Source organism: Saccopteryx bilineata, chromosome 4 (genome assembly GCF_036850765.1).
Source record: "Saccopteryx bilineata isolate mSacBil1 chromosome 4, mSacBil1_pri_phased_curated, whole genome shotgun sequence".
Lineage (NCBI taxonomy): Eukaryota > Metazoa > Chordata > Mammalia > Chiroptera > Emballonuridae > Saccopteryx > Saccopteryx bilineata.
The window spans coordinates 225241460-225256380 of NC_089493.1; the positions used below are offsets into that span (position 1 = coordinate 225241460).

At 37.1% G+C, this 14921-nt stretch overlaps 1 protein-coding gene across 4 annotated transcripts in view; it reads left to right on the top strand.

Moving 5' to 3' along the window:
- LNPEP (leucyl and cystinyl aminopeptidase) overlaps positions 1-14921 on the top strand; it is a 95092-nt gene that overhangs the window by 54975 nt on the left and 25196 nt on the right. For all 4 annotated transcript variants that reach the window (XM_066273880.1, XM_066273881.1, XM_066273884.1 and 1 more), the window contains exons 9-11: positions 6294-6425; positions 8598-8758; positions 9006-9094. In XM_066273880.1, coding sequence (XP_066129977.1) covers positions 6294-6425; positions 8598-8758; positions 9006-9094 — 382 coding nt within the window. The remainder of the gene's footprint in view (positions 1-6293; positions 6426-8597; positions 8759-9005; positions 9095-14921) is intronic.

The following is a 14921-nucleotide window of genomic DNA, read 5'->3' on the forward strand; positions in this document are numbered from 1 at the left end:
TTTTCTCTGTCTCTTGTTTAAAGTCTCTGATTAGTACTCTGGGCAGTTAACTATATCTTACAGCAATGTATCTTGTTGGTTTACTCTTTATATCTCTAGATCTAGAAATGGTTCTAAGCAAGTCCTTGGCTGTATTACTTAGGATTGAGGTATATTTCAATGTTAGAATTTCCAAAACAAATAAGAAAAAAGATATTTTAAGAATTGTAGATTAGGAGTTCCAAGATGGCTATGGAGTAAGTGGCAGTTACACTTACCTTCTCACAGAGCCAAGCTGGATTTACAGCTAAATTATAGAACAATTAACTTGAATAACCTACCATCTGAAGGACAGCTAAACAAGAGTATTATAACAAAGGATTTATGGAAGAAGTTACATAGGGACTGGTAAGAAGGCAGAGACATGAAGAGGGATGGCCCCTGCACCCATGTGCAGTGTCCGAGAAGCTGGAAGGTTATGTTGGCTGCAAAAGTTGTCCCCACTGAGGAGCATGGGCTCTCAATCCCATGCCAGGATCCCCAACCCAGAGCATCAGAGTTGGAAAGAGGAGCCTGCATAGCATTGGCAGTGAAAATGAGTAGGGTCTCTATCACCTGGAAGAGGAGAGAGGTGCAAGGTTTATACAACATCTACACGTCACTAAATGTGATATTCCACATAAACAAAATGAAGGCTAAAAATCACATGCAGAAATAGCACTTGATAAAATCCAGCATCCATGTATGATAAAAAATCTCAGCAAAGTAAGAATAGAGGAAACATATTTCAACATAATAAAGACCATGTGCAGCAAACCAGCACATCTAGTAATTCCGGGTCCTAAGTGAGAACGATGCGGAATGAAGAAAATAGACTTAAAGAGAAATAGGATGGGATCGGGAGGCCTCTGCAAGCTGATGGCAAGACAGAGCGAAACAGCCCCCAGTTTGCTTTATTATATAGCCATATGCAAATAAGGAAGTCTTCGATACAAAGTCACACGTCTGAGGCAAAAACAGGAATTCTCTTAAGGCATAAACAGGAATCCATTTAAGGTGTAAACAGGAATCCCTCCACCATGCATAAGTGAAATCAACCAACATCTGAACAAAGGGTGAGAGGAAGGGCATGTAAATTGTTTCTAGCAGCTTAAGCAAGCAAATGAAGTGGAGGTATGGGATGAGTGCAAATACTCAGCTTTATAGCTAATATGGAGGTGGTAGGGGGAAGAACTTAGTCTTTTGCTAAACCTTGAACTTACAAAGGCTTTTTGCCATTTGCAGTCCCCCACAACCATGTATAACAAACCCATAGCTAACATCATACTCAGTGTGCAGAAACTAAAAGCATTGCCCTTAAGATCAGGAGAAAGACAAGGATGTCTGCTTTTACCACTCTCAGTCTTATTCAACACAGTACTGGAAGTTTTACTCACAGCAATCAGACAAGAAGAAGAAATAAAAGGCATCTATATTAGAAAGGAAGAAGTAAAACTGTCATTATATGCAGATGGTATGATCTGTATATAGAGAACCCTAAAGACTCTACCAAAAAACTACTAGAACTGACAAATGGATTCAGTAAAGTATAGGATACAAAATTAATATTCAGAAATCAGTGGCATTTCTATACACCAATAGTAAACTACTAGGAAGAGAAACTAAGAAAACAGAAAAAGATACCTGGGAATGACTTTAACCAAGGTAGTAAAAGACCTATACTTGGAAAATTCTAGGATACTGAGGAAAGAAATTGAAGATACAAATAAGTGGAAGCATATTACTGTGTTCATGGATAGGAAGAATCAACATCATTAAAATGTCCATCAAGTCAAAGCAATCTATAGATTCAACACAATTCCTATTAAAATACCAATGGTATATATCACAGAACTAAACCAAATATTCCAAAAATTTAATATGGAACTAAAAGGCTCCAAATAGCCTCAGCGATCTTGAGAAAGAACAAAGTTGGAGGTATCATGCTACCTGATATCAAACAATACTACAAGTCTGTAGTAATCAAAACATCCTGCTACTGGCATAAAAACAGGCATACAGATCAATGGAACAGAATAGAGAACCCAGAAATAAACCCACACCTTTATTGTCAATTAATATTTGACAAAAGAGGCAAAAAATTATGATAGGGTAAAGACAGTTTACTCAATAAATGATGCTGGGAAAATTGGACAGATACATGCAAAAAAAAAAAAAAATGAAACTAGACCATATCCTTGAAGCATGCACAAGAATAAGCTATAAAATAGATTAAAGACTTAATGTAAGTTGCAAAACCATAAAAATTCTAGAAGAAAACAGGCAGTAAAATTTCAGACACTTCTCAGTGGTGGCGCAATTTTTATTTCTGATATATCTCCTAGGGGAAGTGAATCAAAAGGAAAAACAAACAAATTGACTACATCAAACAAAAAGGCTTTTGCACAGCATAGGAAACAATCAAAAAAATGAAAAGACAAGACACTGAAGGATAGTACATATTTGCCAATGATACCTCTGATAAGGGATTATTTTCCAAAATTTATGAAGAATTTATACAACTCCAAGAAAACAAACAATCCAATTAAAAAATGGGCAGAAGACCTGAATAGACTCTTCTGTGAAGAGGACATACAGATGGCCAGTAGATATACGAAAAAACTAATCACCAGAGAATGCAAATTAAAACCACAGTGAGATATCACCTCACACCTGTCAGAATGTCTATCATCAATAAATTAACAAACAAGTGTTAGCAAAGATGTAGAGAAAATAGAACCCTTGTGCACTATTGGTGGGAATTCGTGTTGGTGCAGCTATTGTGGAAAACAGTATAGAATTTCCTTAAAAAATTAAAAGTGGAACTTCCTTATGACTCAGCAATTTCACTTCTGAATATACAGCGTGTCTGTAAAGTCATGGTGCACTTTTGACCGGTCACAGGAAAGCAACAAAAGACGATAGAAATGTGAAATCTGCACCAAATAAAAGGAAAACCCTCCCAGTTTCATACCTATTCAGTGCAGTTCTATGTGGGCTCACGCACAGATTTCTTAGGGCTCCTTAGGTAGCTATCCCGTATAGCCTCTACAGACTCGTCACTGACTGATGGCCTACCAGAACAGGGTTTCTCCACCAAACTGCCGGTTTCCTTCAACTGCTTATCCCACCAAGTAATGTTATTCCTATGTGGTGGCGCTTCATTATAAACGCGCCGATATTCACGTTGCACTTTGGTCATGGATTCGAATTTAGCGAGCCACAGAACTCACTGATCTTTCCTCTCTACCGTCCACATCTCGACTGGCATGGCCGTGGGCTGCTCCGCTGTATACACGGTGTAACATCATCATCTGTGCATGCGCACATGCTGCCACATCATCCTACAGAAACTGGGAGGGTTTTCCTTTTATTTGGTGCAGATTTCACATTTCTATCATCTTTTGTTGCTTTCCTGTGACTGCTCAAAAGTGCACCATGACTTTACGGACACACTGTATATCCAAAGAAACCAAACACCTATTTAAAATAATACATGCATCTCTGTGTACATTGCAGTGTTATTTATACTAGCCAAGACTTGGAAGCAGCCCAAGTGTTCATCAGTAGATGAGAGGATAAAAAAGCTGTAGAATATTTACACAATAGACTACTTCTCAGCATTAAAAAAAGAAGGAAATTATACCTTTTACAACTACATAGTGGACCTGGAGAGTATTCTGCTAAGTGAAATAAGCCAGTCAGAGAAAGACAGGTACCATATGACTTTACTTATACAGTATGTGGAATCTAATGAACAAAATAAACTAACAAACAAAATAGAAACAGACTCATAGATACAGAGACTGACAGCTGTCAGAGGGGTGACTGGGAACTAGGTGAAAAAGGTAAAGGGATTTAACAAACAAAAAGAGGAGAAAGGGGTGTTACATGATGGTGGAAAGGAAGTTGGCTTTGGGTAGTGATCATACGATGCAGTATGTAGATGGTATGTTGTGGAGTTGGACATTTGAAATCTGTATGGTTTTATTAACTAATATCACCCCCTAATAAGCTCAGTTTAAAAAAGAATTGAAGGTAAGATTGTAGGATCAAATATAAATATTTGGGTTTGAAGCAAAACAGACTCCATATTTGGGTTGGAAGCAAAACCAGAAAATTAAAAACCTGATGAGGATCGCTATAAGTCAGAGGATATGGATATCAGTGCCACTCATATTTTTGGTGGAAAGGAGGGGTGAATGCTACATGCCACTGTGCCTCTTTACTCTGGCCATCAGATTAATTGATTAATAAATTGAATTCTTGTGTTTGAGAAGAAAATACACAAAATTGCAGAGATTCAGTTCAGGCCATCAAGAAACTCAAAAGTGTAGGTGGCGGGTACTTGTGAAGCAGTAAGAGGTAATATATGCTAAAGGTGCTAAAGGAATGGCACAGAGTAGTTTTGCTGGGATTTTGAAGATAAAATTTGGATAAATATGTGATGTATTGAAAAGGTTAATCCCATAAAATTTACTAATTGATTAGGTATGGAATGTAAGAGAGGAGTCAAGAATGACTTCAAAATTTTTGCCTGAACAACTAGAAAAAATGGAATTTTCATTTGATGCATTGAACTTTTAGAGAAGTAGATTTGGGGCAGGAAAAAAATTAAAAGTTCACTTTTTGAGATGCCAAGCAGGCAGTTGGGTATGAGTCTAGAATTTAGAGGGAAATCTGGTTAGATATATAAATTTGGGAGTTGAAGAGATCAAGTAGAAAGATAATTTGGAGAGAGAAGAAAAGAGGTCTGAAGATTAAATGCCAGTGGACATCAAAGTTTAGTTCTTGGGAAGATGAGGTTGAACCAGCAAAAGAGACTGAGATTTAGCCAGTAACTAGGGTGAGAACCAAGGGTGGTGTCCCAAGGCCAAGTAGAGAAAGACTTTGAAGGAGGAGTGAATGATCAAGCATATCAAATACTACTTACTGGTGCTTGATGAGAGGGGCCTGAGAATTGACAGTGGCTTGACACTGTGAAGTTCACCTTGAAGTAGCCTTGATAAAAACACTTCCACTGGAGTGATGATTGAAAGACGGCTCAAGAGAAAATGGAAAGAGTAAATGGAGATGGCAAATGCAGACAACTTATTTTGAGGCGTTTACTACAAAGTGGAAACAAGAAATAGGGTGATAACTAGAGGCATGATGTTAAGGAAAGGCATCTTTGTTTAAAATGAGGAATGTTACATAGTCTGTGTTTTTAATGGGAATGTTATGGTAGAGAGGGAAAGTTGGTGATGCAGGAGAGTAGGGGAAATATTGGAAAAGAATGAGTATTTAAATTTATAGAACAGGTAATGGTAACACTACAGAGACAAAAGGTATTCAATTCAGTTTATCTGTATGTGGTAATCTTAATGACTTAACAGTGCTACATTTGTACCGGAAGTGAAATTCAATAAAAAATAATTTGAGTACCTACTGTGTACTAGGCGTTGTTTTAGTCATTGGAGTTGAATTTTTCAGTTTCCCCCTCAACTAGCATACAGACTAGAGGAAGAAATAAATATATATCTATAGCAGATTCAGGAAATCATGTAAACTGCTTTTGAAGATAGATATGGTTTATATCTTGAATCAGGGATGGTGTCACAGAACAGGTGGTTATTTTTTTAAGATTGGGAGTGTTGATGTGTACATCAGTGAATATAGGGTGACCCTTAATGGGTGCATGCCTGATTCTGAATTATTAATGTATATTTACTACCATTTACATTCACCAGTTCCAAACATTGGAAGTGACTGCAGGAAGAAAAGAGACCTTGGTTACTACAGAAACATGATAACGCTGAAATTGGGAATTAATGTACTTCCTAGCAGAGAGATTTTAAGAGCTCTTCTAATTTACTGTCCCCAGCAAGGCGCCCATGAATTGAACTGGTACTTTAAACATTGGGAATAAGAGTGGGGTTGCCACAGAAAATTTGGCATGTTTTTCTATTAAAATATATATTTATAATCGCTTAACTTTTTAACACTAACACTGAAACAGTGAGTAACTGATAGACCACACAAATGGTGCAGAGTAGAATTAGTGCACATGGGAATCTACTCCATTAATCCTTTTCAAATTCTTTAAAATAAATTTTAAGACAATTGGAACATAGTTCACATATGGTTATATGAGACTAAATAACAGTGTATTATGACAAGTTTCTATATATGAAAATATATGCTTAGATTGATTATATTTTGAATTTTAGATCTCAATTCTATTAATCTATCATAATTTATTATTTTCCTCCCTTTCTCATTTTTTTTTTAAATAGGGAGCTTCTCTGTTGTTGATGCTGAAAACTTATCTTGGTGAAAATGTGTTTCAACGTGCTATTATTTTTTACCTGAATAGTCATAGCTATGCATCCATTCAGAGTGATGATCTGTGGGATAGTTTTAGTGAGGTAAGTGACCTAGATATTTTATTTAGTTCTTAAAATAAAAAGAAAGTAGTTTTTTTTTTTTTATCAAGTATGTAAGTAAGCTATAGTACCAAAGGTATTAAAGGAGGGGGGATTGAGCTTAGGATATATGTATTTATAAATAGAGTACAAAATTAAAAGTCAAGAAATGGAAGTACTAGTCTTAATTGTTGAAAAAGTGTATGTGACCTTGTATAACCATTTTTATTCTATACTTTAATCTCTATTCCTATTTTGTAGAAAAGTCTCTTCTAAATTAATATATATTACCATATTTTCATTGTTTTCTTCAAAAGTTTTTTTTATTCTTATTCTTTTGCCATTTTTCTACCTTCCATTCATGATTTTTTCCCCTATACTCTGCTCTGTGAATCCTTCTGTTTGGGGGGCATGTTCCTCTAGAGTAGATGGTGCATCACAAGGGGCTGCCAGGGACAGCGTGCTGCCTTTTCATCATTCTGCTGTTTGGATTCTGTTGCACCTGCAGACATCCTATAAGCAGTGTAATCAGGTTCCGGTTAGGTTTCATAGCAGTGCGCGAACCTCGCCTGCCCTAGCCTGCATCATCTGCGTATGCTAACTATGTAACCCGTAGAGGCATTTGAGTTTTTTAACCCTGATCTAAATAAAGTTTTTAATGTTTAGAAGATCACAGACATATTTAAAAATGTTATTAAAGTTCTGGATATGTTCTCCAGAAAAATCACATAATACAAGACATCACACGCAGTTTCAAAGTCTTACGGACCCTATTAAGAACGCTGCTCTGGATCTTTTCCATGTAATCTTTCTGCTTTTTTGCCTTATCTGAAACCTGGCCTACTCTGACTGTAACCCTTTACCCAGAAGCCATACCTTCCCTACTCTCTGAGTTCTCTCTGAGAAGAGGGATCAGCCCTTATTATCTTCCTAAGGGATGCTTCCAAATCATTGTTTTTCCCTTTACCATATAGTCATATTTCATTTGGGAGCTACATTATTTCCTTTATATTTGTAACATTATTGCCTGACAATTAGAATATACCTATGCCTTCCTCACTGACTTTAGCTTTTCTGTCATGGTATTTTTCTCTCTCAGCCTCCTAGTCCCTAGCAGTACCCTCAGGTTTTTAACATCCCATCAAATATACACTGGACTCTTCATTTCAGTTCTGCTTCAGAGACCCAAAGGGCCTTGCTTTGGAGCAAGCTTGTTTTCTTCCTAGCCTCTTGTCCAGAAATAAGTGAATCTGAGCCACAAGAAATGTAGGATTAATATCACAATGAATTTGGGAAGATTTGCTCCATCCTTTTCTGCTTTAACTGAACAGGGGTATGGTGATCGAGGTCAATAGGCTGCCGTAGAGCAGTGATACTGCAAACATTGTGAGTACTTCACGATCTTAGTTACTTGCAGTTTAAATTCTTATGTAATCTAGAAAAAAAAATTGAATCATAAGTTTAACTTACCTTTTTAAAAGCAATAGTTGTTCAAAAATTGCTTCTTAATCATTAATACCAGATGTCTCAGGGCTTGGATCTGTGAACCTCTGACACTGGAGTCTAGATTTTTGTAGATAAGTTTATGTAATTATTGAGAAAGAGGGTCTGACCATCAAAAGAGTTTACCACTATTCTCTAGAGAGACTTAAAGTCAAGGCAACTGACCTGTTTATATTTCACTCTTCTGCTACTGCTGCTGCTCCCTGGCATTCCCACAATATTCGTTCTTTAAGAAAGTGTTAACATTTATGAAAGCAGAGGGTCTGGAGAATAGAGGAATCTGGATGCAGCTGGTTCACAGGAGTAGGTAGCCGTCCTTCTGCTTCTAGACAATATGTCATTATCCACACCTTCAGTGCTGGTATTGGGACCTGAAAGTGCTTATACCTCTTTAGAGATTTCAAAAAACACTTGGTTGATAATGTCTGCTGCTTTTTCAACATAGTGCCTCTCTCACTCCAGTTATCACTTAGTTCTGTTCCAGCTTATTTTCCTTTTAGTAATTATTCATTTACCTAGATTAGAAATGTAAATTCAACTCGGCATTCATGCTTCCTTTTATGTTAACATTAAATACAGCCTTCATACAATGTGGTAGGGAAAAGATACCAGCTGTAGAGTTTTTAAACTTTTTATCTTTAAACAAAAATAATATATTCTTTTATTTTATAGGTCACAAACAAAACACTAGATATAAAAAAAATGATGAAAACCTGGACCCTGCAGAAAGGATTCCCTTTAGTGACCGTTCAAAAAAGAGGAAAGGAACTTCTTGTACAACAGGAAAGGTTCTTTTTCAATATGAAGCCTGAAATTCAGCCTTCAAATGCAAGGTGCATACTGTCTTCCTGCCTCTGCAATCTCTTTTGTACACTCGGGTTAAGGTATTTTTAAATGTTTTGTAATAATAGGTTCTTATAAAACCTCTTATAAGATCATCCTTTACTGGAAATACTTTGAAATTTTTCACCTTTTTGCAAGAAAACGCCCCACAATCAAAAAAGCAAAGCATAACAAATTACTTGTAACTAACTGAAGTATTTGAAAGTGTAATAATCCTTCAATATTTTCTTTTTATAGCTATCTCTGGCATATTCCACTATCCATTATCGCCGAGGGAAGAAATTACTCAAAATATCAACTAGTGTCATTTCTGAACAAGAAATCAGGTTTGACTTAATTAAAACTTTTCTGATAAACAGCACATTATTAAAACACCTGGCAAAGCAGTGGACAGGAGCTTACACTTCCCAGGGTGCACACTCTGGGGGCTGGTTCTACGAGTCACCTGTACGTGCTGTGACTAAAATGAGATTGAGTCTCTCTATCATGCATAATATTAGTCTTTTTAGTCATGTGATATAAAGTATAAAAAGTTGCACTGAAAGTGCGAGCAGTCCTGGTGCACAATAGAAAATGCTGTAGTTTAATATCCTAGATAATTATTTTATGTTATAAAGTAAGAAGTAGAACAATTTCTTAAAGTAGGCTCTGCTCTCTGCTTTCTGGGGGTGTGTAGGGGCAATGACGTTTTAATAAGCACTCTAGATGATTCTCATGTATAATAAAGGCTGATTCATGACCTAGATTTATAGTAAATAATTATTACAGAGTCTCCTGTGGACATAGTATACATTTTTTGGTAATGAAGAAAATGGGGCAAGAAATTCTGGCTGCAGAAACCATCAGTGATACCCTAGCTCTAAGGCAAGGGGAAATTGCTTGTTTGAATCTGGCTCTGGCATTCAGTCCTATATTTCTGAGAGTGCAGTTTGCTTAGTGGTTAAGTAAACAAAGTTTGGAGCCAGATTGCCTGGTTCAGTTCAGTTGTATGATTTTAGGTGAGTTATGCGACCTCATTCCCTTAGCTATAGGATGGAGATAGTAATTAAACTTACTTTATAGTGTCATGATAAGAATTAATTGAGTTCATTTATATGAAAAACCAGAACAACACCTGGCATAGGCTGTGTGCTATATAGAAGCTAGCTATTGTTCTTGATGTTACTATTGAAAAAATACTTTAAACATAATACATACACATTACAGAAAATCTAGAAAAAGAGAACAAATCTTATTACCCTATCATAAATACTCTCATGATTATTTTTCTAGTCATTTAAAATATTTTTTGATGTCATTGTATACATGTAAATCTTATTTTTATTATTTATTTATTTTTTATTTTTTTATTTTTTATTTTTTTTTTAGAGGCAGAGATAGACAGGGACAGACAGACAGGAACAGAGAGAGATGAGAAGCATCAATCATCAGTTTCTCGTTGCGCCTTGCGACTTCTTAGTTGTTCATTGATTGCTTTCTCACACGTGCCTTGACCATGGGCCTTCAGCAGACCGAGTAACCCCCTGCTGGAGCCAGCGACCTTGGGTCCAAGCTGGCGAGCTCTTTGCTCAAGCCAGATGAGCCCGCGCGCGACCTCTGGGGTCTCGAACCTGGGTACTTCTGCATCCCAGTCCGACGCTCTATTCACTGTGCCACCGCCTGGTCAGGCTATTTATTTATTTATTTTTGTATTTTTCTGAATTGAGAAATGGGGAGGCAGAGAGACAGACTCCTGCATGTGCCTGACTAGGATCCACTGGGCATGCCCACTAGGGGGCAATGCTCTACCCACCTGGGCTGCTGGTCTGTTGCCACCAGAGTCATTGTAGTGCCTGAAGCAGAGGCCATGGAGCCATCCTCAGCACGTGAGCCAACTTTGCTGCAATGGAGCCTTGGCTGCAGGAGGGGAAGAGAAAAATAGAGAGGAAGGAGAGGGGGGAAGAGTGGAGAAGTAGAGAAACAGATGGGAGCTTCTCTGTGTGCCTTGGCTGGGAATCAAACCTGGGACTTCCACAGACTGGGCCGATGCTCTACCACTGAGCCAACTGGCTAGGGCCTTGTGTCTTATTTAAAAACACTAATATATAGCAATTGACTTAATCTTTCCTTACTTTTGGACACTTGATTCAGCATTTGTCTCTATGGGAGGAAAAAGCCTTAATAAAAATTTGGGCTCTTAAATGCTTTTTTCATTATTTAAACTTTTCATAGGAATGCTTCTCAGAATGGAGACTGTTACCTTTTGTGATTTAATACATATTTCTTTTTTTTTTTTTTCAGAGAGAGAGAGTGTGAGAGAGGGATAGATAGGGACAGACAGGAACCGAGAAAGATGAGAAGCATCAATCATCAGTTTCTTGTTGCAACACCTTAGTTCATTGATTGCTTTCTCATATGTGCCTTGACCGTGGGCCTTCAGCAGACCGAGTAACCCCTTGCTCAAGCCAGCGACCTTGGGTCCAAGCTGGTGAGCTTTGCTCAAACCAGATGAACCCGTGCTCAAGCTGGCGACCTCGGGGTCTCAAACCTGGGTCCTTTGCATCCCAGTCCAACGCTTTGTCCACTGTGCTACTGCCTGGTCAAGCATTTAATACGTATTTCTAAGTTGCCCTTCTGTTGTGTGGTAACAAGTTATAATGCCAATAGAAAATATACAAGCATACCAGTTGCATTGTGGAGTGTTAAAACTACAACCTCATTATTTAAAACCCCAAGAAAAGTTGAGGATGCCCTGATACCCTTGATTAATCTAGCATAGCTGGCATGCAAGGAAATGTGCCTTCTTTCTTGAAAACAAGACTGCACATGGGCCCTGGAAGGATGTCTCTGACTTAAGAGAGAGGAAATAACCTTGTCTCCCTATTTGAAAGAGACCAATAGGGATAGTTTGCAAACCTCCTGATACAAGTTTTTGATGGTATTGGAATTATTTGGACAATAAGATATCTGCTTTTATTATCCCTTTACTTTTTAGCTTAGTTTACATGTGAGCTTTTTAAACTCTGAGTCTCAAACCCCCAAAGCCAGCTCATATTTTTCTGTTATAGCCTTTTTTTTCTAAGCCCTTACCTAGCTCTCTGTGTTTCTGCTGCATAAAAATTGTTGGAACAACTCAAACAAGCCATTCTTCCTCTCGACTCAGAGGCCTTTGTTTATGTTGTTTTTTCTCCTGGAACAACTCTCTTGCTGCACCACTCCCTTGGTTTACTCCTGTTCATCCTTCAGATCTCAGCTAACCCATGGCTTGCTCTAGGAAGCCTTTCCTCACCTTAGGACAGGTTAGATGCCCCACTTATGTGCTGTAATAACATTATTTACTTCTCTAACTGTTAGCATACTTGGAGTACTGTTTCACGTGTGTCTACCACTGCATTAGACGTGTTCCCTATTGAAGGTAGATTTATGGCTATATGAATCACTTTTGCAGCCTTAACAACTAGTGGTTACATGAACATTTATTGAAAGAATAAATTTTTTCTATAATGAAGTGACTCAGTTTTAAATCTCACTGTCAAAATCCAGGAAAAGAGTTTTCAAAGCCGGATGAAATGATATCTTCTGATTCCTTCCATTTCAAAATATTCCCAGTGAAGGGAAATATACAAGACACACTATGATATAATTGGTTTAATCTAGAGCTGGAACTGAGCCAGTACATGATGAAAGCAGTGTCTGTTAGTTCCTCTTCTGTTATTTCTCTTGCTGCTATTGCTGTTTTAGTTCCTGGCAGTTCAGGTTTGAGAGTCCACACTGAAATGTTCTGTTCTCACAAAAAAATGTTGGACCCTAAGGACAGTTGGCTCTTCTTGGTTCCTGACACTCACTGCGAATTACTTTTATTTTAATTTTTTTCTGTTCGCAAAAGAAATGTAGTAGAGACCGTGACTACAGAGGCTTATTGTTGTCATGTGACTTTCATCTAGGGTGTTACCTTGGTAGTTTGTTAAATATATAGTATATTTTCATGTGTTCCAGGGTTGCTGGATTAGTCCGTTAGTTCAGTCAAATATAGAAGTTATTGTTTCTTAATATCATAGTCACTTTTCCCCACATACCCGAACTTTGAACAAGTAATAGTTATTTCTGAGAAGTAGGCCTAAAAGGGGCCATTTTTTCAAGCTACATATTGAAATTATACTAAAAATATGAGCCTCTCCCTCCTTTTTCTTCCTTCCATTCCCCCTCCTCTGTCTCTGTCTCAGTCTCAATCTACATCTTTCTCACCTCTCAGCTCTTTAACTATAGGAAATTTTTATATGGAATCTAATGTGAAACCTTCATGTTTCTAAAAGAGTATCACTGTGCCAGAAATGTTTCCCTAAAACTAAAAGACATGTCATTGGAGTGAAAGGCAAGTGGAAAAATGAAAAAAGAAAATCATAGAATTATGGTAGTTATCATGTGCCATTCTCTGCTTAAGCCTTTTCCCCTCCCCTAATGAAATAAAGGAGAAGAAAGCAGCATTGCAGAGAGGAATGCTTTTGAACAAGAGGCGGGGGGCAGCTCAACTGTGTGTCTCATGCTAGCCCTCTGGAGCAAACCATGCATGGAACTTTGGAACTTTGTAGTAAAAATGTAATTTTTGTTTCTGTTTCTGTGCTTCAATGTTTCTTTATTAAACAGTAGTTCATTTCCATACTCATTGACAAATGTCTTTTTAAAATCAATATTAGATTATTTCATCTGGGCTTCTGCCATTTAAGACTGGAGTTGCTTATTCTTTTTTACTACTCAGTGGACTGTGAAAATGGAACTGTTAATCTGTTAATGATTATAATAAATTAAAAACATATGAGGGTAACCTCTCCACATTTGTGAGCAAAGCTATTATTTTTTGATACCTGTGATTTTAAGGATCTCTATTATGAATCATTCAGAGGACCTGAAAGAGACTAACATGTTGATTTTAAACGATAACTCTCCTTTCTGTTCTCTTGGCTGTACTGCTTTATCTTCTGTCATCAAGATGACAGTAGTAATTTCAAGTATACTCCCAGCTGTGTTTCTCCTCTCTACCATCTGGACTTGGCTAGGTTTACAACACAGCAAGTTGCTTGCTTATCAGCCAAGATACTCTGTTTCAATACTCTCCCACACCCTGCAGTGGGGAACGTGCCATACTAGCGCTGCTGCCTCCTCGTGTGGGAAAGGGGCTTCGGAGTTCCTCAGTCCTTCCCAAGGTCCGTCTTGAGAAGGCATCTGGAGGAAGCTGTGTTTGGTGACCTAGAGAGTATGGATATTTTTGCATTAGCTAGTGATAAAGTTAATTTCATTAGTTGTAGTTTTTTTGTTAAAAATGACTCCAATTTGGAGCAGCTACTGTTGCCATCACAATTATCCCTTAGAACTACATTCTGCTCTAGAAAAAGGAATAGGTCATATTAATATAACTGATCTTTCCCACCTATTGCTGTATTAAATGGAAAATAGAAATTATCACAGAATTTTTAAATGAAAAAGGTATCTGATATGTTAATACATGATCAGGATGTAAGTCTCTACCATCTTAAACATCTTTTGCAATTTTATTAGCATTAGAGTCAATAAGGGATTAAGAGAATCTGATAACTTTTACTCTTTCATGCTTTTGAAGTTGATAGACCCTAAGACTGCAGATACTAAAGAGTTTAAGTGTGCTTCTAAGCTATATGTACAAAAACCTTCAGACAAACTATTATGGTGGTGAAGAATTTAAAACAGCCTAAATTTTTCCAAATAGGAGATTGGTTGAACTGTGATAGAGCTTGACATAGAATATATATTATGAAAATATTTGAACACTACATATGGAGACAAGGAAAATGGCAGTGGGTAGAATCTGTTAAGTGAAAAAGGAAATGCATATATAGATATATATGTATATATATGTATATATAAATCTGTTGTATGGATATCACATCAGTTAAAATGTATACAGGAGAAATCTTAGCAGGAAATATGCTCCACAGTGCTATCATTGTCTTGAGTTTAGATTATTTTTTTTATTTCTCTACTCCTCTTTCTGTTTTAAAAATTAGCACTTTACTTTAAAATGGGGAAGAAAACTTATATCATAAACATTAACTAGCCTTATTTAGGTGCTTTGAAACCATTTCCCATGGTGGTTATTTTGTTTATTCATCCATTAATTTTCCAAGTATTTTTTGAGTACTA